Source organism: Macaca fascicularis, chromosome 7 (assembly GCF_037993035.2).
Source record: "Macaca fascicularis isolate 582-1 chromosome 7, T2T-MFA8v1.1".
NCBI classification, from domain to species: Eukaryota; Metazoa; Chordata; class Mammalia; order Primates; family Cercopithecidae; genus Macaca; species Macaca fascicularis.
The window spans coordinates 766,002-793,235 of record NC_088381.1 but is presented as its reverse complement, the minus strand read 5'-3'; the positions used below and the strand labels follow the sequence as shown (position 1 = coordinate 793,235).

Genomic DNA, 27,234 nt, shown 5'->3' with positions numbered 1-27,234 from the left:
CAGCAATCTCTGCCTCCGGGGTTCAAGCGATTTCCCTGCCTCAACCTCCCAAGTAGCTGTAACAACAGGTACCCGCTACCACACTCAGCTAATTTTTATATTTTTAGTAGCGATAGGGTATCACCATGTTGACCAGGCTGGTCTCAAATTCCTGACCTCAAGTGATCCACTCACCTCAGCCTCCCGAAGTGCTGGGATTACAGATGTGAGCCACTGCACCCGGCCTTTACTTCTCTCTCTTATCTAACTCCTCTAACAAGGGCTTCCAGTATTATATTGAATAACAGTGGTGACAGTGGGCATCCTTGTCTTGTTCCAGATCTTAGAGGAAAGGCTTTCAGTTTTTCACCTTTCATCAGTATACTAGCTATGCATCAGTCATATATGGCTTTTATTGCGTTGAGGTGTGTTCCTTCTATAACCAGTTTAGGGTTTTTATTATGAAAGGATGTCAAATTTTATCAAACGCCTTTTTAGCATGAATTTAAATGATCATACGGTTTTTTATCCTTCATTCTATTGATATGATGTATCAAACTGATTGATTTGGATATGGTGAACCATCCTGGCATCCCGGGGATAAACCCCACTTTGGTCATGAAGAATGATCTTTTTCATGTGTTGCTGAATTCGGTTTCCTGGTATTTTGTGGAGTATTTTTTGCATCAATGTTCATCTGGGATACTGGCCTGTTTTCTTTTTTGATTATGTCTTTGTCTGGTTTTGGTATCAGGTATCAGGCCTTTTAGAATAAGTTTGGAAGTATTCCCTTCTCCTCTATTTTTCAGAATAGTTTCACTAGGATTGGTAATAGTTCTTTAAATGTTTGGTAAAATTCAGCAGTGAAGCCATTGGGTCCCGGGCTTTTCTTTGCTGGAAGACTTTTTATTATTACAGTTTCAATCTCATTACCTGTTATTGGTACGTTCAGGTTCTGGATTTCCTCATGGTTCAACCTTGGAAGTCTGTATGTGCCTGTGAAATTATCCATTGCTTTTTCCTTTTGCTTTTTTTTTTTTTTTTCCTGCCTGAGACACAGTCTCACTCTGTCACCCAGGCTGGAGTGCAGTAACATGATCTCAGCTCACTGCAACCTTCACCTCCCAGGCTCAAGTGATTCTCGTGCCTCAGCCTCCCAAGTGGCTGGAATTACAAGCACGCAACACCACGCCTGGTTAATTTTTGTATTTTTAGTAGAGATGGAGTTTCACCATGTTGGCCAGACTGGTCTCAAAATCACGATCTCAAGTGATCCACCTGCCTCAGCCTCCCAAAGTGCTGGGACTACAGTCATGAGCCACCGCGTCCAGCCTGCAAACTTATCTATTTCTTCCAGATTTTCCAATTTATTGACATATAGTTGTTCATAGTCTCTAATGACCTTTTGAATTTCTGCAATATCAGTTGTAATGCCTACTTTTTCACCTCTGATTTTATTTGGGTCTTCTTTTTCTCTTAGCCTGCCTGAAGGCTTGCCAATTTCATTTATCTTTTAGAAAAACCAACTTTTCTTTTCATTGATCTTTTGTATTCTTTTCTTCATTTCAAATTCATTTTATTTCTGCTCTGGTATTTATGATTTGTGTCCGTCTAATTATGGGTTGGGTTAGCTCCTTCTTTTCTAGTTCTTTAAGATGCATCATTAGGTTATTTATTTGAAGTTTTTCTACTTTTTTGATTTAGGCACTTAGAGCTATAAATTTTCCTCTTAGTACTTCTTTCACTATATCCCACAGGTTTCGTATGCTGCGTTGCCATCGCCATTTGTTTCAAGAAATTGTTTAATTTCATTCTTAATTTTTTCATTGACCTGTTGGTCATTCAGGGGCACATTGTTTAATTCCCATGTGTTGGTGGAGTTTCCACAATTCCTTGTTATCGATTTTTAGTTATAATCCATTGTGATCAGAGAAGATACTTGACATAATTTTTTTAACTTTTTTATGGCAAAAGACAGGAATCTAGCTTCATTCTTCTGCATATGACTGTCAAGTTTTCCCAGCACCATTTATTGAAGAGACTGTCTTTTCCCCAGTGTATGTTCTTGATACCTTTGTCCAACATGAGTTCACTGTAGATGTGCAGATTTGTTTCTGGATTCTCTATTCTGTTCCGCTGGTCTATGTGTCTGTTTTTATGCTAGTACCATGCTGTTTTGGTTACTATAGCTCTATAGTATAATTTGAAGTCAGGTAATCTGATTCCTCCAGTTTGTTTCTTTTTAATTAGGAGAGCTTCAGTTATTCTGAGTCTTTTGTGGTCCAACATGAATTTTCGGATTTTTTGTTGTTGTTGTTTCTGTGAAGAATGTCATTGGCATTTCGCTAGGGATTGCATTGAATCAGTAGATTGCTTTGGGTAGTATGGACATTTTAACAATACTGATTCTTCCAATCCATAAACATGAAACATTTTTCCATTTTTTGTGTCCTCTTTAATTTCTTTCATCAGCATTTTAGAGTTTTCATTACAGAGATCTTTGTAATGATCTTCTTTGGTTACTTCCTAGGTATTTAATTTTACGTGTGGCTACTGTAAATGGGATTACTTTTCTAATTTCTTTTTCATATTGTTTACTATTGGCACACAGAAATGCTACTGATTTTTTTATGTTGATTTTGTATACTGGAACTGTACTGAATTTATCAGCTCTAATCATTTTCTTGTGGAGTCTTTAGGTTTTTCCAAATATAAAATCATATCATCTGCAAACAAGGATAATTTGACTTCTTCCTTTCCAATGTGGATGCCTTTTATTTCTTTCTCTTGTCTCATTGCTCTAGCAAGAACTTCCAGTACTATGTTGCATAACGGTGGCCACACTGAGCATTCTTGTCATGTTCCAGATTTGGAGGAAAGGCTTTCAGTTTTTCACCATTCAGTATGATACTAGCTGTGGGTCTATCATATACGGCTTTTATTATGTTGAGGTATGTTTCTTCCATAACCAGTTTTAACAGATTTTAATCATGAAAGGATGTTGAATTTTATCAAATGCTTTTTCAGCATCAATTGAAATACACATGGTTTTTATCCTTCTGTTGATACGAGGTATCACATCAATTGATTTGCATACGTTGAACCATCCTTGTATCCCAGGGATAAATCCCACTTGGTCACAATGAATGATCTTTCTAATGTATTGCTGAATTTGCTTTGCTAATATTTTGTTGAGGATATTTGCATCAATATTCTTCAGAGACACTGGCTTGTGGTTTTCTTTCTTTGATGTGTCTTTGTCTGCTTTTAGTATCAAGTTTTGAATTTTTAATGACTTATTTAGTGGCCTAACATATGGTCTATCTTTGTGGATGATCCATGTGCTAAAGAGAACAATGTACATTGTGCAGCCATCAGAATGAAACGTTCTAGAAATATCTATTAAATCCATTTGGTCGGCCGGGCGCGGTGGCTCAAGCCTGTAATCCCAGCACTTTGGGAGGCCGAGACGGGCGGATCACGAGGTCAGGAGATCGAGACCATCCTGGCTAACACGGTGAAACCCCGTCTCTACTAAAAAATACAAAAAAAAACTAGCCGGGCGAGGTGGCGGGCGCCTGTAGTCCCAGCTACTCGGGAGGCTGAGGCAGGAGAATGGCGTGAACCCGGGAGGCGGAGCTTGCAGTGAGCTGAGATCCGGCCACTGCACTCCAGCCTGGGCGACAGAGCGAGACTCCGTGTCAAAAAATAAATAAATAAATAAATAAATAAATAAATAAATCCATTTGGTCTATAGGGCAGATTAAGTTTGATGTTTCTTTGTTAATTTTGTCTGGATGATCTGTCCAATGCTGAAAGCGGAGTGTTAAAGCCTCCATCTATTAACGTATTAAGGCCTCTCTCTCTCTTTAGCTCTAATATTTATGTATCTGGGGGCTCTAGTGTTGAGTGCATATATACATATATTTACAATAGTTATAGCCTCTTGCTGAAATGGCCCCTTTATCATTACATAATGACTTTTTTGGTCTCCTTTTATAGTTTCTGTCTTGAAATCTATTTGGTCTGATATAACTACTATGCTGTTTTTTGATTTCCATTTGCCTCTCCCTTTTTCCATCCCCCTGCGCCATCCTGAGGAGATGGTCTCCAATTTGAAGAAGCAAGCAGCCAGTGAACTGCCTGTGGGGAGGGGCGGCCTCCAAGAGCCCAGGGCTTCAGTTCCACAACCATGATGGACCCACTTCTACCAGTGAGGACCTGGGCTCCAGATGACAGCATGCCCTAGCTAACACCTTGACTACAGCCTTGTGACACCCGAAGTAGAGGATGGAACTAAGCTATGGCCAGACTCCTGACCCAGACAAACTGTGAGAGTATAAATGCATGCTGTTACAAGCTGCCAAATTTGTGGTTGGTAACTTTTCTGTAATGACAGAAACCAAGCCAGCATTCTTCAGTTTTTGTCGAAGGAAAAGCTTTCTCTCAGCACTCTTATTTTTTCTCTTCACATCACTAACAGGATAACTGCCATAAACATACTTGGAACCAAAACATATGACTTTTGGTAAAAATATCAGCTGGTGGGGGAGAGATAAACTCCTTCCTAAAAAGTGAGCCCTGACCAGGTATAGTGACTCACATCTCTAATCCCAGCACCTTGGAAAACTGAGGCAAGAGAATCACTTGCGCCCAGGCATTCAAAACCAATCTAGGCAACATAGCAAGACCCTGTCTCTACAAAAAAAATTTAAAAATTAGCAGAAGGCTGGGCATGGTGGCTCACACCTGTAATTCCAGCACTTGGGAGGCCAAGGCGGGTGAACTGTTTGAGCTCAGGAGTACAAGACCAGTCTGGGCAACATGGCGCAATGCCATCTCTACCAAAAATACAAAAAATTAGCCAGGGGTGGTGGTGTGCCTGTACTCCCAGCTACTTGGAGGCTGAGGTGGGAGAATTGCTTGAGACCAGGAGGTAGAGGCTGCAGTGAATTGAGATCACTCCACTATACTCCAGCCTGGGCAACAGAGCAAGACCCTGTCCAAAAAAAAATTAAATTAAAATTTAAAAATTTTTAATATTTTTTTAAATTTATATTATTTTAATATAAAAAATAAAATTAAAAAGTGAGGAAAGAACATTCAGAGCCCCTGAAATTTAACGAGTAAATGGAAAGGTTTGACTCTTCTACTCATTCAGTCAGAGGAGGGCAGTGAAGACATGCACTGGGGTTCAGTCCAGTCCCTACCACAGTGCACATAAGAGGCTAATGGTGGCCAGAACTCACAGCCCCATGTGGGCCGTGCTCCAGGAGTTACAGACTATCTTCAGGCACTCAAGGGAATATGACATTTGACCTGTGTCTTAAAGTAATAACTCAGAAAACAGAAACAGAGAAGATGAATTAAGAAGCTATCACTGGCCGGGCGCAGTGGCTCACGCCTGTAATCCCAACACTTTGGGAGGCCCGAAGCAGGCGGATCACGAGGTCAGGAGATTAAGACCATCCTGGCTAACATGGTGAAACCCTGTCTGTACTAAAAATACAAAAAATTAGCCGGGCGTGGTGGCACGCGCCTATAGGCCCAGCTACTCGGGGAGCTGAGGCAAGGGAATTGCTTGAACCCAGGAGGCAGACGTTGCAGTGAGCAGAGATCGCACCACTGCACTCCAGCATGGGTGACAGAGCGGGACTGCATCTCGAAAAAAAAAAAAAGGCTATTACCAAGGGTCCAAAAAAGAAAGGATGAGAGTCGAAGTCAAGACAGGGAAAGTATAGTCTTTAAGATTATTTCAGGCAGGGCACTATGGCTCACACCTGTAATCCCAGCACTTTGGGAGGCCAAGGTGGGCAAACTGCTTGAGCCCAGAAGTTCGAGCCAGAGCAACATGATGAAACCCGGTCTCTACAAAAAATACAAAAATTAACCAGGCGTGGTGGTGTGCACCTATAGTCCCACTACTCAGGAGACTGAGGGAGGAGGATCACTTGAGGCTGGGGAGTTGAAGGCTACAGTGAGCTGTGATGGTGCCACTGCATTCCAGCCTGGGCAACTGAGAGTGAGACCCTGACTTAAAAAAAAAAAGGAAATTATTTCAAATCACATAAGTTGAATCAAATGTGAAAAGGAAAATAAGGGAGGGAACAGAAGAGGAATTAGAATTAGTCGTTTTAACCACTAAGATTTGCCCTGACTACTGAACATAAACGTGGAGCTCCTCCCCATTCCACCAACCCTCAGTAAACACAGATCCACATCTTAGCAGAGGGAGCAGGGCTAGAGACTCAACTCTGGGAGTAGTCCACAAATGGACTGTAGATGATGTCCTGGAGAAGACGCCAACACCCAAGCAGAGAGGGTGGACCACTGGCCAGCCCTGAAAGCACTCTGAGATTGCCCCACACTGGCTGGGCTCCACACATCAGTGTTGTGTGGTACAGCCTAGATTGAGAAACATTAGTGTTACAGAAGTACCATTTAAAAAAAAAAAAAAAAAAAAAAACGGCCAGGCGCAGTGGCTCACGCCTGTAATCCTAGTACTTCGAGAGGCCAAGGCAGGTGGATCACCTGAGGTCGGGAGTTCAAGGCCAGCCTGACCACCATGGAGAAACCCCGTCTCTACTAAAAATACAAAATTAGCCAGGGTAGTGGCGCATGCCTGTAATCCCAGCTACTCAGGAGGCTGAGGCAGGAGAACTGTTTGAACCTGGGAGGCGGAGGTTGCGGTGAGCCGAGATCGCGCCACTGCACTCCAGCCTGGGCAAAAAGAGCGAAACTCCGTCTCAAAAAATAAAAATAAAAAATAAATAAATAAATAAATAAATAAAGCCAAAAGATGAAACATTTAAACACTAAGCCAAAGAGGAAGCCCGGTTTACATGGAAACAAGAATAATTACCACAGCCTTTCAATTATTACCTGGGTAGCATTGGGAAGGAAGAGGATAGGACAGACCTTGTCCTTGTGAGTGACAAGGAATTCTTTTCTGGAAGGTGGAGACTGGACTCCTGGAGGGACATGCACTGTGGAAGCCTCCTAGGAACTGATGATCCAAATGAACGGTAAGCACCATTCAAAAACCAACTTGGGCACCTTAAAGGTGGAACATCTCTAAGGCAATTAAAGCAAGCCTCACTGGAGGAGGTCTCCAAAGAGTCAGACTGTGAACAAGCAAAAGTGAAGCCCAGGAGAAGAGCTCTCCAGAGCACAGACGGTACAGGATCCTGCTGAGGAAGCAGCAGCCTGGGAACAACTGGAAGACAGCCGTGGCACTGGCAAGAACAGGGACTATAGACAGGGCGTGGTGGCTCACGCTGGAATCCCGGAGCTTTGGGAGGCCAAGGCAGAAGAACTGCTTGAGGCCAAGAGTTCAAGATCAGCCTGGGCAACGTGGTAAAACCGTGTCTCTACAAAAATGTAAACATTAGCCAAGTGCACGGCACACACCTATAATCCCAGCTACTCAGGAGGCTACAGCAGGAGGGTTACCTGCGCCCAGGAGTTTGAGGTTACAGTGAGCTCTGATCATACCACAGCACTCCAACCTGGGTGACAGAGACCCTATTCATTAAAAAAAAAGAAAAAGAAAAAAAAAGAATGGGACTTTCAATTTGTACAGTGAGAGTATTTATTTCTACAACTGTCTCCAATTAGCTTTTCATTAGTAGTTGACTTACCTAAACGTGCCCAGTAGGTTTTCAACTTTTGCCTTTTTTGATTCAGATCCCAGATGCTTCTAATTAGGTTATTTGGGCTGAGAACTCTTTTCTAATTTGATCTCACATTCCTATCTCATACCTCTGAAATGACGTGGCAAGTAAAGGCACTTTCATCGTCAAAAGACCGCGGCAAGAGAGGCAGTAACAGGCTCACTTTTTGTAAGTTCGTAAACAGAAGCTCAGAGGTTCAATTACTTGACCAAAGGCCACACAACATTGAGGCTGTGAGAGGTGGGATTTGGGAAGAGGCCCAACTCCAAGGCTTATTTGCTTCCCACCAACACCATAACACACGCCCACACCTGCAGCACGGCAGCCAGGGCAAGCCTTCACACTCCCATACATAGGCCACCAGTACTTTAATACCAATCAGAACTAGGCAAGCAAACCGTTAAGGCAATTTTTTTTTTTTTTTTTGAGATGGGGTCTTGCTCTGTCGCCCAGGCTGGAGTGCAGTGGCGCGATCTCAGCTCACTGCAAGCTCCGCCTCCCGGGTTCACACCATTCTCCTGCCTCAGCCTCCTGAGTAGCTGGGACTACAGGCCCCTGCCATCACGCCCGGCTAATTTTTTGTATTTTTAGTAGAGATGGGGTTTCACCGTGTTAGCCAGGATGGTCTCAATCTCCTGACCTCATGATCCACCCACCTCAGCCTCCCAAAGTGCTGGGATTACAGGCGTGAGCCACCGCGCCCGACCCGTTAAGGCATTTATTAAAATGACTATAGTCAGGCAATAAAATCCAAAACAGAATAATATAACAAATGAATACCTGATTAACGTATAGGTTAGAAAATGTTTCTTTTTCATGTCCTTACAATTTGACAGAGAAGTAATCTGTTCAAATATTTGCAGATGAGTAAAGGTATACGGCTTTTTTTCTTAAACCTACAGAAAAATACTAAACCCCTACTGAACGTAGGACAACATATGAAAAAATGTTAAGAACAGGTTCCTAGAACAATTGGAAACGTCAGATAGGAACATGAAGTACATCGATTTGAAGATATCCTAGAAGCAGCAAGGGAGTGAGGTCTTCCTAAAGCCTAAGACCCATGAGAGGAAGAAAGAGGCCCAGAGAACCTAAGCAAGCAGGGATGAGACAGAGAAGCAGAGCGGAGCTTCTGACAGACTCCCAGGGCCCTCATACAGGAGAAAGAGGCCTGGCGGACCCCACGCTCTGAGCTGGAACCTCAAAGGACCACACACCAGAAATACAGGTGAGTGAGAAGTAGACCAGTCTTCACAGAAACCATCCCAGTTTCGCATTCTCTCAATTTCCAACGGGCCTGCAGTGACCTAGGATTGCCTAGAACATCCTCTCTGGAGGAAGATATTGCTACCCAGAGCCTCGATTTATTGCTACAATATTGTACATACAATATCTGGAACTCAAGCAAAAATAATAATGACAAAGATACAATACCACCTCATTGAAAAATGAAAAAAAGGCCGGGCGCGGTGGCTCAAGCCTGTAATCCCAGCACTTTGGGAGGCCGAGACGGGCGGATCACGAGGTCAGGAGATCGAGACCATCCTGGCGAACACGGTGAAACCCCGTCTCTACTAAAAATACAAGAAAATTAGCCAGGCGAGGTGGTGGGCGCCTGTACTCCCAGCTACTCGGGAGGCTGAGGCAGGAGAATGGCGTGAACCCGGGGGGGGGCGGAGCTTGCAGTGAGCCGAGATCGCGCCACTGCACTCCCGCCTGGGGCACAGAGCAAGACTCCGTCTCAAAAAAAAAAAAAAAGAAAAATGAAAAAAAATAGAAGTCAATAGAATAGACCAAGAGTGGATTCTGAAAACAGAAATATACAGACTTTTGTCATGGAAGACGAGCCTGAGGAATGAACTGAAGTGCTGACATTCTGCTCAGCAGACCCCAGCTCAGGGAAATGGGGTGAGGGAAGTGGGAGAGCGAGACAAGGAGATCAGCGAAGCAACGGTATGAGGTATAGGACTTCACAGTCGGCTAAGCGTGATTTCAGCCTACTCTGCCTATGTAGGAGCCATTCTTACTTCCTTTAATTTCCTAAAAAAAGAAAAATATATATTAAAAAAGAGTGATTTTCTATTTTTCAATGGTTGAAAAATAATCAAAAGAATCATATGTCAACCAAGTGCGGTGGCTCACACCTGTAATCCCAGACTTTGGGGAGGCCAAGGCGGGGGCGGGGGGGTGGATCATGAGGTCAGGAGTTCAAGACCAGCTGGGCCAACATGGGGAAACCCCGTCTCTACTAAAAATACCAAAAAAAAAAAAAAATTAGCCAGGCATGGTGGTGCATGCCTGTAATCCCAGCTACTCCAGAGTCTGAGGCAGGAGAACTGCTTAAACCTGGGAGGTGGAGGTTGCAGTGAGCCAAGATCGCACCACTGCACTCCAGCCTGGGCAACAGAGGAAGACTCCCTCTCAGGAAAAAAAAGAAAAAATCATATGTCAACACATGAAAATTATATGACATTCAAATTCTGATATCTACCAAGTTTTCCTGGAATATTGCCCCACACACGTTTGGTGGCTGCTCTCGCATGACAGTGGCCAAGGTGAGTTGTTGTAAAAGAGCACGTACAGCCCACGTAAACATTTACCATCTGGTGCTTTATGGAAAAAATGTGCTGACCCTTATGTTAGTGCCACCTCTTCTCAGTGAGCTGCAAATACAACCAATTGTTCAGTCAGCACATTCACTAGGCCTATGTGGCTTTTCCAGAAGGTTTGCAAGAAGAAACTACACCATAAAATAGTCCAAGGAGGAAAGAAAAAGGGAGGAATGAAACCATTGAGTTCCCTCCTCTCTCCTTGTAAAGTGGTGAACGTTCACACCTCGGGGAATTCACACCCACACTCACCGCACCCTCCAGGCTGTCACTGGCTCCTTGGTAGGCAGTCAGGAAGCCATAATCCAACTGTCTTGTGTGACATCATAGCGGAGATTGGAGCCGAAGGGCAGCCCACAGGCATGAGTAAACCAAGAGGGACACAGAGAGGTAGCTAAGGAATCTATGGGGTTGGACAAGGTTTATAAATACACTTTTAAAAGAACTACCTTTAATACGGTCAAGCAATTAAAAGATCCTATTAACAGCCGGGCACGGTTCATGCCTGTAATCACAGCAGTTTGGGAGGCCGAGGCAGGCGGATCACGAGGTCAGGAGTTCAAGACCAGCCTGGCCAATCTGGTGAAACCCCATCTCTACTAAAAATGCAAAAATTAGCTGGGTGTGATGGCAGGCACCTGTAGTCTCAGCTACTTGGGAGGCTGAGGCAGGAGCATCACCTGAACCCAGGAGGTGAAGGCTGCAGTGAGCCGAGATTGTGCCACTGCACTCCAGCCTGGGCAACAGAGCAAACTCCATCTCAGAAACAAAAAGATCATATTAACAATTTCAACATAGAAGTTGAAACTAGAAAAAAGTACCTAAAGTGGCAGTTAAAGAAACTGTCACACACTTCAAACTAAACATTTTAAAGGGATGTGTTTATTGTAATTATACCTCAATAAAGTTGGTATTTTTAAAAAATGGAAATTCTGGAATATAAAAATACAATAGTAAAATTTAAAACTCAATGGATTTGATTAAAAACAGACTGGGAAGGCCTGTGCTTCCTTCGCCTATAAAGGATTAATTATGTAGAAATTACTTTCTTGCTATAATCAACTAGAAAACTGGACAGAATATACCGAAAAGGTGTTACCAAAAACTGGACAACAGACAGCCCAGAGCTGGGATCCCTAAGAGAAGGAAACACTGCCCAGAAGCAGCTTCCAGGCTGCAGCACAGGAAAGCGGAACCCAAACAGAGCCCAAAGATCTTGCTGAGTTCAGGTGACAGATCAGCTATACTTAGGCCAAAGAACAAGACGACAGCAAACTCTAGAGATGAGTGGAGGCGCCCCTTGAGTGTCTGTCTGAGTACTACTCTGGGCATAGGTTAAGAAAACTATGGAACACTGGGGAAAGAAGCACTAGAAAGTAATAAGCAGCATTGCCATGATGCACACAGTCTAGGAAAAGCCTGTGTTTCCACAAACAAGGACAGAAAGACATTCTCATACACCAAGCATCAGGCGGAGTCCTGAGAAGAGTATTGCCTTAGCAGTATGGATAAATCAGCCCAAGAGTAAAGGCTGTGTCGATCAGCCCTAACAAACCTTAGAATCAAGCTTTGAAAAGATCAAACTGACCCCATGTAACTTACACGTATGGCAGAACAAAACTAAGGCTCTTTAAAAAAATAAAACAAAATCCTGCATAGAACATAAAATTTATGTCTAGCATTCAATCAAAAATTAGCAGGCATGCAACCATGCCCCCATAACTACGGCAATCAATCAATAGAAGTGACCGAATCAATCAACAGAGATGGCTCTAGAAGTGATCAGAGATTACAGAATTCACAGACAAGGACATTAAAAGTTCTCTTACAGAAATGCTCCCTAAGCTAATAGAAGGAAAGCATGAATGTGATAAGGGGTGAAACAGAAGATATAAAAAGGACTCAAATGGAATCTCCAGAAATGAAAATACAAAAGTGGAAATTGTGATGGATGAGGTTAACAGATGAAACACTGCATAACAGTTACAACCATAATCTACAATGTCTAAGCATATTAATCAACAAAGAGATACTCTACGCTCTCTCCCTTAACACTCATGTAGTCTAAGTTTAACAAATAACTGCTTCATGCCCACCATCAGTTGCAGGTGGATCTACAGTCACCTAGTTATCCAAAGATCTTCTCTACTCCATTCCTAAGGAAGGGCTCATAAGAACAATACTTCCTAAGTCACAGCTCATTGAAAAGTTTGTGGGTTTTTCATCTGAAAAGTCGGTTTTGCTGGAACAAAAATGCTTGATTCACATTTTCTTTTCTTGAATGCCTTAAAAAGGTTACTCAATTTCTTCTTCATAAACAATTGTCATCTGCTGGGCTCAGTGGCTCACTGCTGTAATCCCAGAACTTTGGGAGGCCAAGGCGGGTGGATTGCCTGAGCTTAGGAGTTCAAGACCAGCCTGGGCAACATGGTGAAACCCCGTCTCTACTAAAAATGTAAAAAATTAGCTGGGTGGTGCATGCCTGTAATTCTAGCCACTTAAGAGGCTGAAGCACAAGAATGGCTTGAACCTGGGAGGTGGAAGTTGCAGTGAGCTGAGACAGTGCCACTGTATTCCAACCTGGGCAACAGAGACTGTGTCTCAAAAAAAAAAAAAAAAAGGAATTGTCATCAAAGTCCCATGGCTAAACCCTTTTCTTTTTTTTTTTTTTTCCTATAACTAGTATTATTAGTTTTTTCCAAGAACCAAAGTTAAAAGTTAGTTCTTTAAAACAACAGGCCAGGCACAGTGGCTCACACATGTAATCACAGCACTTTGCAGGAGGATCCCTTGAATGCAGGAGTTTTACACCAGCCTAGACAACAAACCAAGACGCTGTCTCTACAAAAAAACTTTTTTTTGCTGCATAATGCTCTCAATTAACCTGACAAAATGTCATATACAGGGTTACCACATCTTTTTTATCATTGAATTTTGAAAACAAAAATTGTTCTTTTGAGGCATCTGTATTTGGATATTAGAGGTAAAGAGCACCCTTATAGTCCAAAAAACATAATGAAGATACCTATATTTACAAATTCTTCTATTTCTACCTGTCATCTATCAACTGTATTATGAACCTGAAAGCCTGAGAATAGAATTTATCAAGATATTCATGTTTATACTTTTTTTATCTACTGTTTTTTTTTTTTTTTTTTTAAATGAGACAGATTCTCACTCTGTAGCCAGGCTGGAGTACAGTGGCGCGATCTTGTCTCACTACAACCTTCGCCTCCAGGGTTCAAGTGATTCTCCTGCCTCAGCTTCCTGAGTAGCTGGAACTACAGGCACGTGCCACCACGTCTAGCTAATTTTTGTATTTTTAGTAGAGATGGGGTTTCACCATGTTGGCCACGATGGTCTCATCTCTTGACCTCGTGATCCACCCACCTCGGCCTCCCAAAGTGCTGGGATTACGGGCTGAGCCACCACACCTGGCCATCTGCTGATATTTCTTTTTTTTTTTTTTTTTGAGACGGAGTCTCGCTCTGTCGCCCATGCTGGAGTGCAATGGCGCGATCTCGGCTCACTGCAAGCTCCGCCTCCCGGGTTCACACCATTCTCCTGCCTCAGCCTCCCGAGTAGCTGGGACTACAGGCGCCCACAACCGCGCCCGGCTAATTTTTTTGTATTTTTAGTAGAGACGGGGTTTCACCGTGGTCTCGATCTCCTGACCTTGTGATCCGCCCGCCTCGGCCTCCCAAAGTGCTGGGATTACAGGCGTGAGCCACCGCGCCCGGCATCTGCTGATATTTCTAAGCATGAAGTGACAATTTTTTTTTTTTGAGACAGAGTCTTGCTGTGTTGGCCAGGCTGGAGTGCAGTGGTGTGATCCTGGCTCACTGCAACCTCCACCTCCTGGGTTCAAGCAGTTCTCCTGCCTCAACCTCCCAAGTAGCTAGGATTACAAAGGTGCACAACCACGCCTGTTTTGTATTTTTAGCAGAGACACGGTTTCATCATGTGGGCCAGGCTGGTTTCAAACTCCTGACCTCAAGTGATCCGCCCGCCTTGGCCTCCCAAAGTACTGGGATTACAGGCGTGAGCCATCGCATCCGGCCGAAGTGACAATATTTATATTCAGTAAGTTTAACTCTAAAAGCTTACATTTATGCTTAGTCATTTTTGATGATTAGATGAAGAGACAAATAAATGGTCCCAGTTTAGCTACTAATATACTCAACAAACCTTGACGGACCTAAGGGCATTATGCTGAGTAAAGAAAATCATTTCCGAAGGTCACATATCATATGATAATCTCACAATAACAAAATTATAGAGATGGAGAACAGATTAGCAGTTGTCAGGAGTTAGAGATGACGGCAGAAGAGGGGCAGGAGAGAGATCCTGTAGTGATGAAACAGTTCTGCACAGTAATTATGGTAGTAGGTATATTTATAGACACATGATAGAATGGCACGGAACTATGCACACACATTGTACCAATTTCAATTTCTGGGTTTTTATACTGTATTACAGTTACGTAAGATGTAACCACTGGGGCAGTATGCGTAAATATACAATGACCTCTCTACTTTCTTTACAACTTCCTGAGAGTCTATTATTAATTCAAAATAAAAACCTTTAAAAAAATTGCTTCATGCATATCTAATTTCCTGTGCCACTTAAAAATGAACCCAAAAATATAAACTGTAGGAAATTCATCTGAGTGCAGCTTATGCAAGAAGGGGCAGAATAACTCCATTCTGGACCTATGCTCAAAGACATGCCCCTTTACCTTACAACAAAGCTGGCAAACGGGCATGTGTTTTAAGAATAAAAAGCTTTTAAGGTATCATGCACTGTTTTTTATGGTTCATTTGCTTAAATGACTTTTTGGTTTGCTAAAAAACTACCAATCACATCAGATTAAAAGTACTCTTACTGTAAAAATAAAAAGTGATGTGACTAAAACCTCTTAGCTCTGTAATGTATTACTCTTCACGAGAGCAGCGAAGGAAAACATGGTGATTCAATAACTCCAAACAACAAGCAGAAAAGAGTGTTGAACAGGCTGGGCGTGGTGGCTCACGCCTGTAATCCTAGCACTTTGGGAGGCTGAGGCGGGCAGATCACGAGGTCAGGAGATCGAAACCATCCTGGCTAACATGGTGAAACCCCGTCTCTACTAAAACTACACAAAATGAGCTGGGCATAGTGGCGGGCGCCTGTAGTCTCAGCTACTCGGGAGGCTAAGGAGGGAGAATGGCGGGAACCCAGGAGGGAGAGCTTGCAGTAAGCCAAATGGCACCACTGCACTCCAGCCTAGGTGACAGAGCGAGACTCCCTCCGTCTCAAAAAAAAAAAAAAAAAAGTGTGTTGAGTGTTGAACAATTAAATTGTTTATATGTAATAACCAGATATATATGCCTGGCATAAAATGAGCCCTGTGTGAGAGGTTGCTGGATGTAGAGTCCTAGGCCTGACGCATCCAAATAATGTCTATGATCAAGAAGTCGATGATAAGTGCTCTCTGTAACACATGAGCATTAAAAGTTTTCATACTCCAAAAACTCTTCCTTTCTAAGTTACTAACACTTTCAAGGGCATTTCAAACAAAATTAGCTGTGGAAAACAGATCTGTTAAATCCTATGGCTAAGAAATATCTTCCTACCCCACATATTATTCATTACCAAGGTGTCAATTCCATTTCCAATACAAAAGTCTCAAGTAGTGGAGCCCTTTCCACTCCAGCTGGGAGAGCCATCCTCAACAAGATAAGGGTAAAACCTGTGAGCACAAGGCTTCCATTTGCAATTCTTGTCTGCAGGGAAGCTCCCCAAAGAGGGAAACCATGGCTTATTCCTTATAAAACAACAGCATTCATTTCTTGCATTTAACAAGCAATGCTGGAGGAACATAAAACAAAGGTTAGCAATCACTTTTTTCATGCTACTTAGACCTGTGACACATTTTTCCTCTGGTGCACACTATCCAAAACCTAGTCATTTCCCTTACTCCTAGAAGGAATTCAGACGACTTTCTGGCCAGGTGCAGTGGCTCACGCCTGTAATCCCAGCAATTTGGGAGGCCGAGGCAGGCAGATCACTTTGAGGTCAGGAGACCAGCCAGGCCAACATGGTGAAACCCCATCTCTACTAAAAATACAAAAATTAGTTGCGCATGCATGGTAGCACACACTTGTAATCCCAGCTACTCGGGAGGCTGAGGTGGGAGAATCACTTGAACTCAGGAGGCGGAAGTTGAAGTGAGCCAAGATTGCACCACTGCACACCAGCCTGGGCAACAGAGTAAGACTGTATATCAAAAAAAAAAAAAAAGAAGACTTTCTAATCATACTGGAAATGTGTAACAAGGGCCAGGTACTGTATATTACACTTAATAAATCAAAACAACAGGCCCGCTTTTTTTTTTTTTTTTTTTTTTTTTTTTTTGGAGATGGAGTCTTGCTCTGTCGCCCAGGCTGGGGTGCAGTGGCCGGATCTCAGCTCACTGCAAGCTCCGCCTCCCGGGTTTAGACCATTCTCCTGCCTCAGCCTCCCGAGTAGCTGGGACTACAGGCGCCCGCCGCCTCGCCCGGCTAGTTTTTTGTATTTTTTAGTAGAGACGGGGTTTCACCGTGTTAGCCAGGATGGTCTCGATCTCCTGACCTCGTGAACCGCCCGTCTCGGCCTCCCAAAGTGCTGGGATTACAGGCTTGAGCCACCGCGCCCGGCCACAACAGGCCCTCTTAAGACATAAATGGTGCTTCACTGTATGGTTATCTGCCTAACCCATCACAGGAACTCAATTCAGTATTAAACTAGTTTTAGATCAAGACACTAGAACTCATGTTTAGCAGTTATTAAATTACAATTACTAAGAAAAAAACTTCATTAGGTAAACTCCTTTACTCCAAAAAGTTTCTCAAAATACATAAACACTAATATAAAAACAATTATTAAAACAAGTTTGCCTGAATCTCAGGAAGTACTCATCTCTCACCTCTCCCACCCACTTAAAATGACAAAAACAGACCATTATAGCTAAATCAAAGGAAATGTTTAAAGAGAAACAAACCCAAAGAGTACACCAATTCTTGACCCAATTCTCTGTGCTCTGTCTTATGTAACATTACACTATGAATAACAATCCCATCATCAACAACAGATTTCTTTTTTTCTTTTTTTTTGAAACGGTTTTGTTCTCATTGCTCAGGCTGGAGTGCAATGGCGTGATCTCGACTCACTGCAACCTCCGCCACCCAGGTTCAAGCGACTCTCCTGCCTCAGCCTCCCAAGTAGCTGGGATTACAGGCATACACCACCACACTTGGCTAATTTTGTACTTTTAGTAGAGACGGAGTTTCACCATCTTGGTCAGGGTCAGGCTGGCCTCCAACTCCTGACCTCAGGGGATCCACCCGCCTCGGCCTCCCAAAGTGCCAGGACAACAGGCGTGAGCCACCGCACTCGGCCCCACAACACAGTTCTAAACACTGGGCTCTCATATCTACAAACACTCAATACGTGTTTAAAAAGAAAAAGAAAAATTAGGAAAGGGCAATAACACTTTAGTGCATCTATCATCAACAACTGCTTAACAGCGTACACGACTTTTGATGAACAGTCGTACTATGTAACACTGTGTTATAAAAGGCAGATTACTTAATACTTAAAGATGGTTAACCTTGGACGGGCGCGGTGGCTCACGCCTGTAATCCCAGCACTTTGGGAGGCCGAGACGGGCGGATCACGAGGTCAGGAGATCCAGACCATCCTGGCTAACACGGTGAAACCCTGTCTCTACTAAAAAATACAAAAAACTAGCCGGGCGAGGTGGCGGGCGCCTGTAGTCCCAGCTACTCGGGAGGCTGAGGCAGGAGAATGGCCTAAACCCGGGAGGCGGAGCTTGCAGTGAGCTGAGATCCTGCCACTGCACTCCAGCCTGGGTGACAGAGCGAGACTCCGTCTCAAAAAAAACAAAAAAGGGCCGGGCGCGGTGGCTCAAGCCTGTAATCCCAGCACTTTGGGAGGCCGAGACGGGCGGATCACGAGGTCAGGAGATCGAGACCATCCTGGCTAACACGGTGAAACCCCGTCTCTACTAAAAAATACAAAAAACTAGCCGGGCGAGGTGGCGGGCGCCTATAGTCCCAGCTACTCGGGAGGTTGAGGCAGGAGAATGGCGTGAACCCGGGAGGCGGAGCTTGCAGTGAGCTGAGATCCCGCCACTGCACTCCAGCCTCGGTGACAGAGCGAGACTCCGTCTCAAAAAAAAAAAAAAAAAAAAAAAAAGATGGTTAACCTTAGGGAGGAGGAAAATACACTGACACACAGAAAATATTTCAAACACTTCTTTTTGCTGTTGATAAGGAGTTCCAAAAGTAGTTTTTCCAAGCCATTTCCAAATAAAAGTAGCTTGGGGGTAAACGATTGTCTACTGAAATATTACTGTTATTATTTATTTAATAATGTCCTGAGAAGCTTGCAATTATCTCATTAAATCAAAAAATTAATATTTACGGCCAACATTGTTTCCTCATATTCTTGATGTGAAAATCTGAGCACTCCTCTTAATAAGGAGTTACAAATACAAAACAAACAGCTCAACTGAACTGACTCTTATCTCTCTAGAAACACAAACACAAGACCTCATAAAATGGGTTTCTAAAGGCCATAATTACTACAACTTACTTCTCCAATTTTCCCCTCCACAGTTAACTAAACAGCTCAAAAACTATCAGTAACAACAGTCACCATCATATGGTTAGGAATGTGACATTTCTTAACCACTACTAATAAATAGGGAAAAAAATTTTGCCTATGAATAGATCTCAAGTTTCCTGCACTTGCAAGAAACTAATTAAAAGGCAGCCCTGCACAACCTACAAAAAGAGCCATGAAGACTGTTACATTTTAAGTTACAGGAAACAAACCTGCTCCTCTAATTCAGCAAGATACAACTGACTTCCCTTTACATACCCTAAAAAAAAGCCTTACACGAGAAATTTAAACATGGAAGCAGAAACACACTAAGAAAAAGACATGTCAAACCCCACCTGTATATCTGTTTTCAACCATTTGGAGTCAAGGCGAGCCTGGGCAGCCAAACAGAAAGAGTCAGAGGGCATCTTTTCTCCAGTGTCCTCCAGTTCTCAGGCCTGCAAGTAAACATACATGTTGAAGACCTAACTCTTTTTAATAGTTTACAAAGACACTCCCGAAAGGTTTAACGCAGAAAAAAAAAGAGAGAGAGAAAACAGAAAGGGGGAAGAGAAGAGCTGGGGGAGGGGAGTGAAGGGGAGAGAGGGAAAGAGGGAAGAGATGGAGGGGAGGGAGGTGGGGAAGGGAAAGCCTCCTTCCAAGGTAGGCAGGGTGTGCCGAGTTTCTGCACTACGCTGGCGAGACCTTGAGAATGGACGGTCAGAGGAGGCCAAGTCACAATGTCATCCCCCTGCCCTCAAATCCAAAAGGCACACACACCCGACAGGAGGCCCATCGTTTTAAAGACAAATGACAGCAGCATGAATCTGCCGCTTTACCCCACAGCAGGGCGCGTGCGTGAAACAAATTACTCAAAAGGATCGCCTGCAGAAAAACCCACAGCCACCACCACTTAGATTGGAGAGAGGCCCGAGGCTGCGCCGCGGGCGGTCCGCGCAGGCCCCGGTGCAGCCGCCGCGCCCACGCCCGCCTCCCGGGCTCGGCCGCCCGCCAGCCCCGCGCCCGCACCGCCTCCGCCGCCGGCCGCCCCGGTGCCCCAGGCCAGGACCTGACGCGCAGGGCCCGGTCGCCTCGCCCCGCCGGCGCGCGGACGCAGCCTCCCAGGAGCCGCTGGCTCAGCCGGCGCCCGCGATCCCGGCGCCTCTCGCGGCCCGAGGGGCGGGCTGACGCGGGACTGCCGCCCCCCGCGTACGGCCAATCGCAACGAGGCTGCTCCGCGGGCGCAGCCAATGGGGAAGAGGAGCCCTTCGCGTCTCCTCCCGACTCTCCCGCTTCCTGCAATCCCGCTTATCTTCCTACTTGGAGCGACCCGGCTGCGGCCAGGGCCAACCGCGGGCGCCGGAAGGCGGGATTTCCGCCGGACGCATGCCTGCCCTCACTCCCACGGGAGACTTCCTGGCCCCGAGCGCTCTTAATCTCGCGGCGGCGGGTGGCCGCGCTCACACTGACTGGAGCTGTCCAGGGCGCTGGTCGAGTGGCGAGACCAGCTCTCCTGGAGATGACACCGGATCTTCGTGCGGTCGGCTCTCTCGGGCCTGAAGAGCTTTATCCTATGTGTTCAACTGAATGCAGCAGAAGTCTTGGGCAGATTACATGGAGCAGCTGTGGAAGCACTGCGCAGGGAATCCAAGAAGGAAACAGACCTCCAGCGACCACAAAACAAAAGTGAAGAAACATAAAACAATATAGGCCGGGCATGGTGGCTCACGTCTGTAATTTTCAGCGCTTTGGGACGCCGAAGCGGGAGGATCCCTCGAAGCCAGGAGTTGGAGGATCCCATGTTGCCAGACTGGGTAACATAGCAAGACCCCATCTCTAAAAAAAACAAAAAACTTAACAATTAGCCAGGTGTGGTGGCACACACCTGTGATCCCAGCTGCTCAGGAGGCTGAGACAAGAGAATCGCCTGAGCTGGGAGGTCAATGCTACAGTGAGCTGAGATCATGCCACTGCACTCCAACCTGGGTGACAGAGTGAGATCCTGCCTGTAAGAACCTGCCGGGCGTGGTGGCTCATGCCTGTAATCCCAGCACTTTGGGAGGTCGAGGCAGGTGGATCATTTGAGGTCAGGAGTTCAAGACCAGCCTGGCCAACATCGTGAGACCCCTTCTCTACTAAAAATACAAAGATTAGCCAGGTGTGGTGGCCCGTGCCTGTAATCCCAGCTACTCGGGAGGCTGAGGCAGAAGAATCGCTTGAAGCCGGGAGGCGGAGGTTACAGTGAGCCGAGATTGCACCCCTGCACTCCAGCCTGGGGACAGAGGCTGCACCACTGCAGCCTTGACTTACCGGCTTCAGGTGGTTCTCCCACCTCAGCCTTGCCAGTAGCTGGGACTGCGGGCACTTGCAACCACGCCTGGCTAATTTTTGTATTTTTTGTAGAGACAGGATTTCGCCATGTTGACCAGGCTGGTCTTGAACTCCTGGGCTCAAGTGACCCACCCGCCTCAGTCTCCCAAAATGCTGGGATTACAGGTGTGAGTCACTGCACTCGGCTAATAGTAATGAACTTGAACAGAAGGAAAGACATTATTTTATTGATTATGTTTTATCTACACTTTCTAATTTTTCTGAACATGTAAAGATAAAATTCTATTCTTAAAACTCAATAAGACCTCAGAACAAAAAAATTAGAGTTGGCCGGGCGCGGTGGCTCAAGCCTGTAATCCCAGCACTTTGGGAGGCCGAGACGGGCGGATCACGAGGTCAGGAGATCGAGACCATCCTGGCTAACACGGTGAAACCCCGTCTCTACTAAAAAGTACAAAAAACTAGCCGGGCGAGGTGGTGGGCGCCTGTAGTCCCAGCTACTCGGGAGGCTGAGGCAGGAGAATGGCGTGAACCCGGGAGGCGGAGCTTGCAGTGAGCCGAGATCGCGTCACTGCACTCCAGCCTGGGCGACAGAGCCGAGACTCCGTCTCAAAAAAAAAAAAAAAAAAAATTAGAATATAGGTATTTAGTTAACTTGTACAAATTTGGTTTCTGGAAAAATAATAGATTTTCTGAGGAAAAAAATCCACCACTTTGGCCGGGCGCAGTGGCTTACACCTGTAATCCCAGCACTTTGGGAGGCCCAGGCAGTGGATAACCTGAGGTCAGGAGTTCTAGACCAGCCTGACCAACATGAAGAAACCCCCATCTCTACTGAAAATACAAAAATTAGCCAGACCTGGTGGCACGCGCCTGTAATCCCAGCTACTCAGGAGGCTGAGGCTGGAGAATCGCTTGAACCCAGGAGGCAGAGGTTGCAGTGACCTGAGATCGCACCATAGGACTCCAGCCTGGGTGACAAGAGCAAAACTCTGTGTCAAAAAAAAAAAAAAAGGAAAAGGATACAAACGTACAACATTAAAATAGTAACCAAAAAAGAGCTGAAGTGGCTGTACTAATATGTAATACACTTTAAATTAAAGCAGGGCTGGGCATGGTAGCTCACGCCTGTAATCCCAGCACTTTTGGAGGTGGAGGCAGAGAGGCCAGAAGTTTGAGATCAGCCTGAGCAAGATGGCATAATCCCATCTCTACAAAAAATACAAAAATTAGGCAGGCATGGTGGTGCCCATCTGTGTTCCCAGCTATTTGGGAGGCTGAGGTGGGAGGATCATGTGAACTGGGAGGTTGAGGCTGCAGTGAGCTAAGAGATTGGGCCCCTGCACTCTACCCTGGGCATCAGAGTGAGACCCTGTCTGAAAATTTAAAAAAAAAAAAAAAATGAGATTGAGAGACAAAAAAGGACATCTTTTTTTTTTTTTTTTTTTTTTTTAGATGGAGTTTCGCTATCGTTGCCAAGGCTGGAGTGCAATTGTGCAATCTTGGCTCACTGCAACCTCCGCCTCCCCGGTTTAAGTGATTCTCCTGCCTCAGCCTCCCAAGTAGCTGGCACTACATGTGCCTGCCATCACGCCTGGCTAATTTTTGTATTTTGGTACAGATGGGGTTTCACCACGTTGGCCAGGCTGGTCTCGAACTCCTGACCTCAGGTGATCCACCAGCCTTGGCCTCCCAAAGTGCTGGGATTACAGATGTGAGCCACCGCACCAGCTGAAACCCTCATTTTAAAAAAGGCTGGGTCACGCATCATGGCTCATGCCTGTAATCCCAGCACTTTGACAGACCTACACGGACGGATCACCTGAGGTCAGGAGTTCGAGACCAGACTGACCAATGTGGTGAAACCCCATCTCTACCAAAAATACAAAAATTAGCCAGGCTTGGTGGCACGCACCTGTAATCCCAGCTACTCAGGAGGCTGAGACAGGAGAATTGCTTGAATCCAGGAGGCGGAGGTTGCAGTGAGCCAAGATCGCGCTACCGCACTGCAGCCTGGGTGGCAGACTGAGATACCATCTCAAAAAATAAATAAATAAAGCCTGGCTGCCAGATGTGGTGCAGAGGCCTAGTTTGTTGACTCCTGTACTTAAGATGTAAAACTCTAAAAAACAGTGAGGCGCAGGACCAGCAAAATTGGTCCCTGAGCACTGTCTTTATAATAACATGTTACACTGTGGTTTTTTTGTTTTGTTTTTTCTTTGTTTCTTTGTTTTTTTGTTTTGTTTTTTCTTTGTTTCTTTGTTTGAGGCGGAGTTTTGCTCTTGTTGCCCAGGCTGGAGTGCGATGACGTGATCTCAGCTCACAACAACATCAGCCTTCCAGATTCAAGCCATTCTCCTGCCTCAGCCTCCCAAGTAGCTGGGATTTCAGTCATGCAACACCACACCCAGCTAATTTTGCACTTTTAGTAGGGACGGTGTTTCTCCATGTTGGTCGGGCTGGTCTCGAACTCCTGACCTCAAGTGATCTACCCGCCTCAGCCTCCCAAAGTGCTGGGATTACAGGTGTGAGCCACCGCACCTGGCCTTTTTTTTTTTTTTTTTTTTTTCAGACAGAGTCTGACTCCTTCACCCAGGCTGGAGTGCAGTGGCACTATCTCAGTTCACTGTAACCTCTGCCTCTCCAGGCTCAGGAAATTCTCCTGCCTCAGCCTTCCTAGTAGCTGGGATTACTGGCATGCACCACGATATCCGACTAATTTTTGTATTTTTAGTAGAGATGGGGTTTCACCATGTTGGCCAGGCTGGTCTCAAATTCCTGACCTCAATTGATCTGCCCTCCTCGGCCTCCCAAAGTACTGGGATTATAGGCCTGACCCACCACATATGACCCTGTGTGTTTTATGTACGTTTCTATATGTGTTATATTTCACAATAAACTAAATATTAAAACAAAGAATAACTGATAGCTCTGCACAATCAAAGGCATTTAAATTTCACCCTCACAAATAATTTTTTTTTTTTTTGAGACGGGGTCACACTCTGTTACCTAGGCTGAAGTGCAGTGGCACCACCTTGGTTCACTGCAGCCTTGACCTCCCAGGCCCAGGCGATCCTTCTACCTCAGTCTCCCGAGTAGCTGGGACTCTAGGCGCACTCCACCACACACCCGCCTCATTTTTGTATTTTTGGTAAAGATGGGGTTTCATCTTGTTGACCAGGCTGGTCTCGAACTCCTGGGATCAAGGAATCCACCAACCTTGGCTTTCCAAAGTGCTGATATTACAGGCGTGAGCCACTGCACCTGGCCAAGAATTGTTTCTTCTCCTCACCTAGGTAGAGACTTCTGCAGAAATGCTGGGAGATCTTTGGAGAGGGAAGATATTTCAAATAAAAAGTTTCATACTTGGCCGGGCGCGGTGGCTTAAGCCTGTAATCCCAGCACTTTGGGAGGCTGAGGCGGGCAGACCACGAAGTCAGGAGATCGATACCATCCTAGCTAACACGGTGAACCCCATCTCTACTAAAGAACTACAAAATATTAGCCAGGCATCGTGGCGGGCACCTGTAGTCGCAGCTACTCGGGAGGCTGAGGCAGGAAAATGGCGTGAACCTGGGAGGCGGAGCTTGCACTGAGCTAAGATCATGCCACTGCACTCCGGCCTGGGTGACTGAGCAAGACTCCGTCTCAAAAAAAAAAAAAAATTAATACTTTGGGAGGCCAACGCGGGTGGATCACGAGGTCAGGAGTTCAAGACCAGCCTGGCCAAGATGGTGAAACCCCGTCTCTGCCAAAAATACAAAAATTAGCCAGGCATGGTGGCAGGTACCTGTAATCCCAGCTACTCAGGAGGCTAAGGCAGAACTGCTTGAACCCGGGCGGCAGAGGTTGCCGTGAGCCAAGATAGCACCACTGCACTCCAGCCTTGGCAATAAGAGTCAGACTCCATATAAAAAAAAAAAATTAATTGATCTAGTTCTAAACCTCATTTTGAATCCACCCATATTACTCTGAAATACATTGATCTTTCCTGTGGCTAAAACCTTAAAGATTAGCCAGTAACTCCCATTGCACTTGAAGAAATCCAATCTCCTGGCTGTGGCCCCTCATTAGGCTGCTGTTGGCCGACCTCGGTGCCTCTAGTTTGTGTACAACGCATATGTCAACTTACAATAAATCATACAAGGCTTTTTTAGCTCTAAAAGGCTATTATTCACTAGTTGCTGTGTGAATCAGTATTTCTGGGTGTAATTAGAAATTATCAGAGTTGATGCCCAAGACTCATCTCAACCAGCACGGGGGAGGCATCTGCTCCTTTTATGGTCAGTGATTCTGGGCCTCCTTCTGCTGGGCTCAGTCCTGAGGTGGGTCTGACTCAGCTCAGAGCTGTGCACCCCTAGTCCTCCTCTCAGCTCAGAGCTGTGCACCCCTCGTTCTCCTCCCCAACTTGCTTGAGTGCTCTTTAGGATGGGGCTGAACACGGCCTTCTCGAAACCACTTGGCTCCACCACAGGCCCTGAGAACTGATTGGGTCACTCTGGTGGGCTCCCCAGCCCTAGCCAAGAAGGGTTTCTCTAGGGAGACTGGCCCTAACTCATGAAACCTGAAGCCCCAAAGATCCTGACCATGGGGCTGCCTCCTCCAGGGAGGGGCCACTCGCCCCCACCCAGCTCCCTTCACAGAGACCCATCCGACAGAGCTGAGGAAAACCATGCCGCATAAATGAATAAATAAATAAATAACGATGCCGGGTACCTGTGGATTCTGTAATTCCTGAAAGAGGGCAGAGTGGCTGGCTCACAGCAAGCGCAGTAGCAGGTACTGCTCCCTGGCCAGGCTGTGCTCTGTCTCCTGGTTGGGAGCCCTAGGGGACAAGAAAAGCCAGAGGAGACCAGCTCGCCCAGAAGGCACCTCTCCACCCCTTCCCCAGAGTTTCTGGGACACAAAGCCCACCTGAGGGACATGTGCCTCCTTGGGAGTTGTACCAGGCCTCCTTCCTGATCTGGCCATGCAGTGGTTTTCAGTGCCAGAAATAGATGAATAAAATAGGCCCTTTATTGGATGTCCTTCAGGAACACGCACACTTCTTTGGATCTCTCCAGCATTTTATCTCTATTTAAAGTTAAATGCTGTGTTATACCGAGTATTGGAAAAGATGTAGAAGTACAAGAACTGTCAAGCTGGCAGTAGCATAAAGTTGTATAAGCACATTGGAAACCTGTTTGGCAGTTTCTACTAAAGCTAAATATATGCCTACCTTCAGAAATTCCATCCTAAGCAGGTACACAAGAGAAATGAATGCAAATGTCCACAAAAAGACTTATATAAGAATGCTCATTGCCATTTTTATTCATAAGAGCCCCAAATGAAAACCACCGAAATGTCCAACAGGAGAGTGAATAAATGGTGATACATTCACATCATGGAATACTACACAGCCAAAAAAGAAAAACGAAGGGGCAGGAACATTCCACGACATGGGTGAACAGAGGGAGCCAGGTACGAGAGACACTGCACCATCCCACTGAGATGAAGCGCAGGAAGCAGAACTGATGACGATTGAAGTCCGAAGAGTAGTTTCCTTTGTGGGAAAGTGTAGATCAGGAAGGAGCCTTCTGGGGTACTAGAAATCTGCTGTATCTTGGTTGGGTGCAGTGGCTCACGCCGGTAATCCCAGCACTTCGGGAGGCCTAGGCAAGAGAGTCGCTTGAGCCCAGGAGTTAGAGACCAGCTTGGGCAACATAGCGAGATCCCATCTCTACAAAAAATTAAAAATTAGCATGGCACGCTGGTGTGCGCCTGTAGTCTCAGCTACTCAGGAGGCTGAGGCAGGAGGATCGCTTGAGCTCAAGAGTTTGAGGCTGCAGTGAGCTATGATTGTACCAGTGCACTCCAGCCTATAATTTCCGTGACTGAGCAAGACCAGTCGCAAAAAAAGAAAAAAAGAAAAAAAAAAGAAAGTAAGGGAAAGGAAAGGAAGAGAAGAAAGGAAAAGAAAAGAAAAGAGAAAAGAAAAGGAAGGCTGAGCACGGTGT

The 27,234-nt window shown here is 45.4% G+C and overlaps 1 protein-coding gene across 4 annotated transcripts in view; it reads right to left on the bottom strand.

The window, feature by feature from the left end:
* The window catches only part of HERC2 (HECT and RLD domain containing E3 ubiquitin protein ligase 2), a 220,595-nt gene extending 200,514 nt beyond the window's left edge, over window positions 1–20,081 (bottom strand). For all 4 annotated transcript variants that reach the window (XR_012414636.1, XR_012414637.1, XM_065547623.1 and 1 more), the window contains exons 1-2: window positions 19,977–20,081; window positions 19,264–19,365 (exon numbers count right to left, since the gene is read on the bottom strand). Coding sequence is in view for 2 of the 4 variants with exons in the window: in XM_065547623.1 (XP_065403695.1) it covers window positions 19,264–19,335 (72 nt within the window). In the remaining 2 variants the exon portion in view is untranslated. The remainder of the gene's footprint in view (window positions 1–19,263; window positions 19,366–19,976) is intronic.
* Between the last annotated feature and the right edge of the window lie 7,153 nt (window positions 20,082–27,234).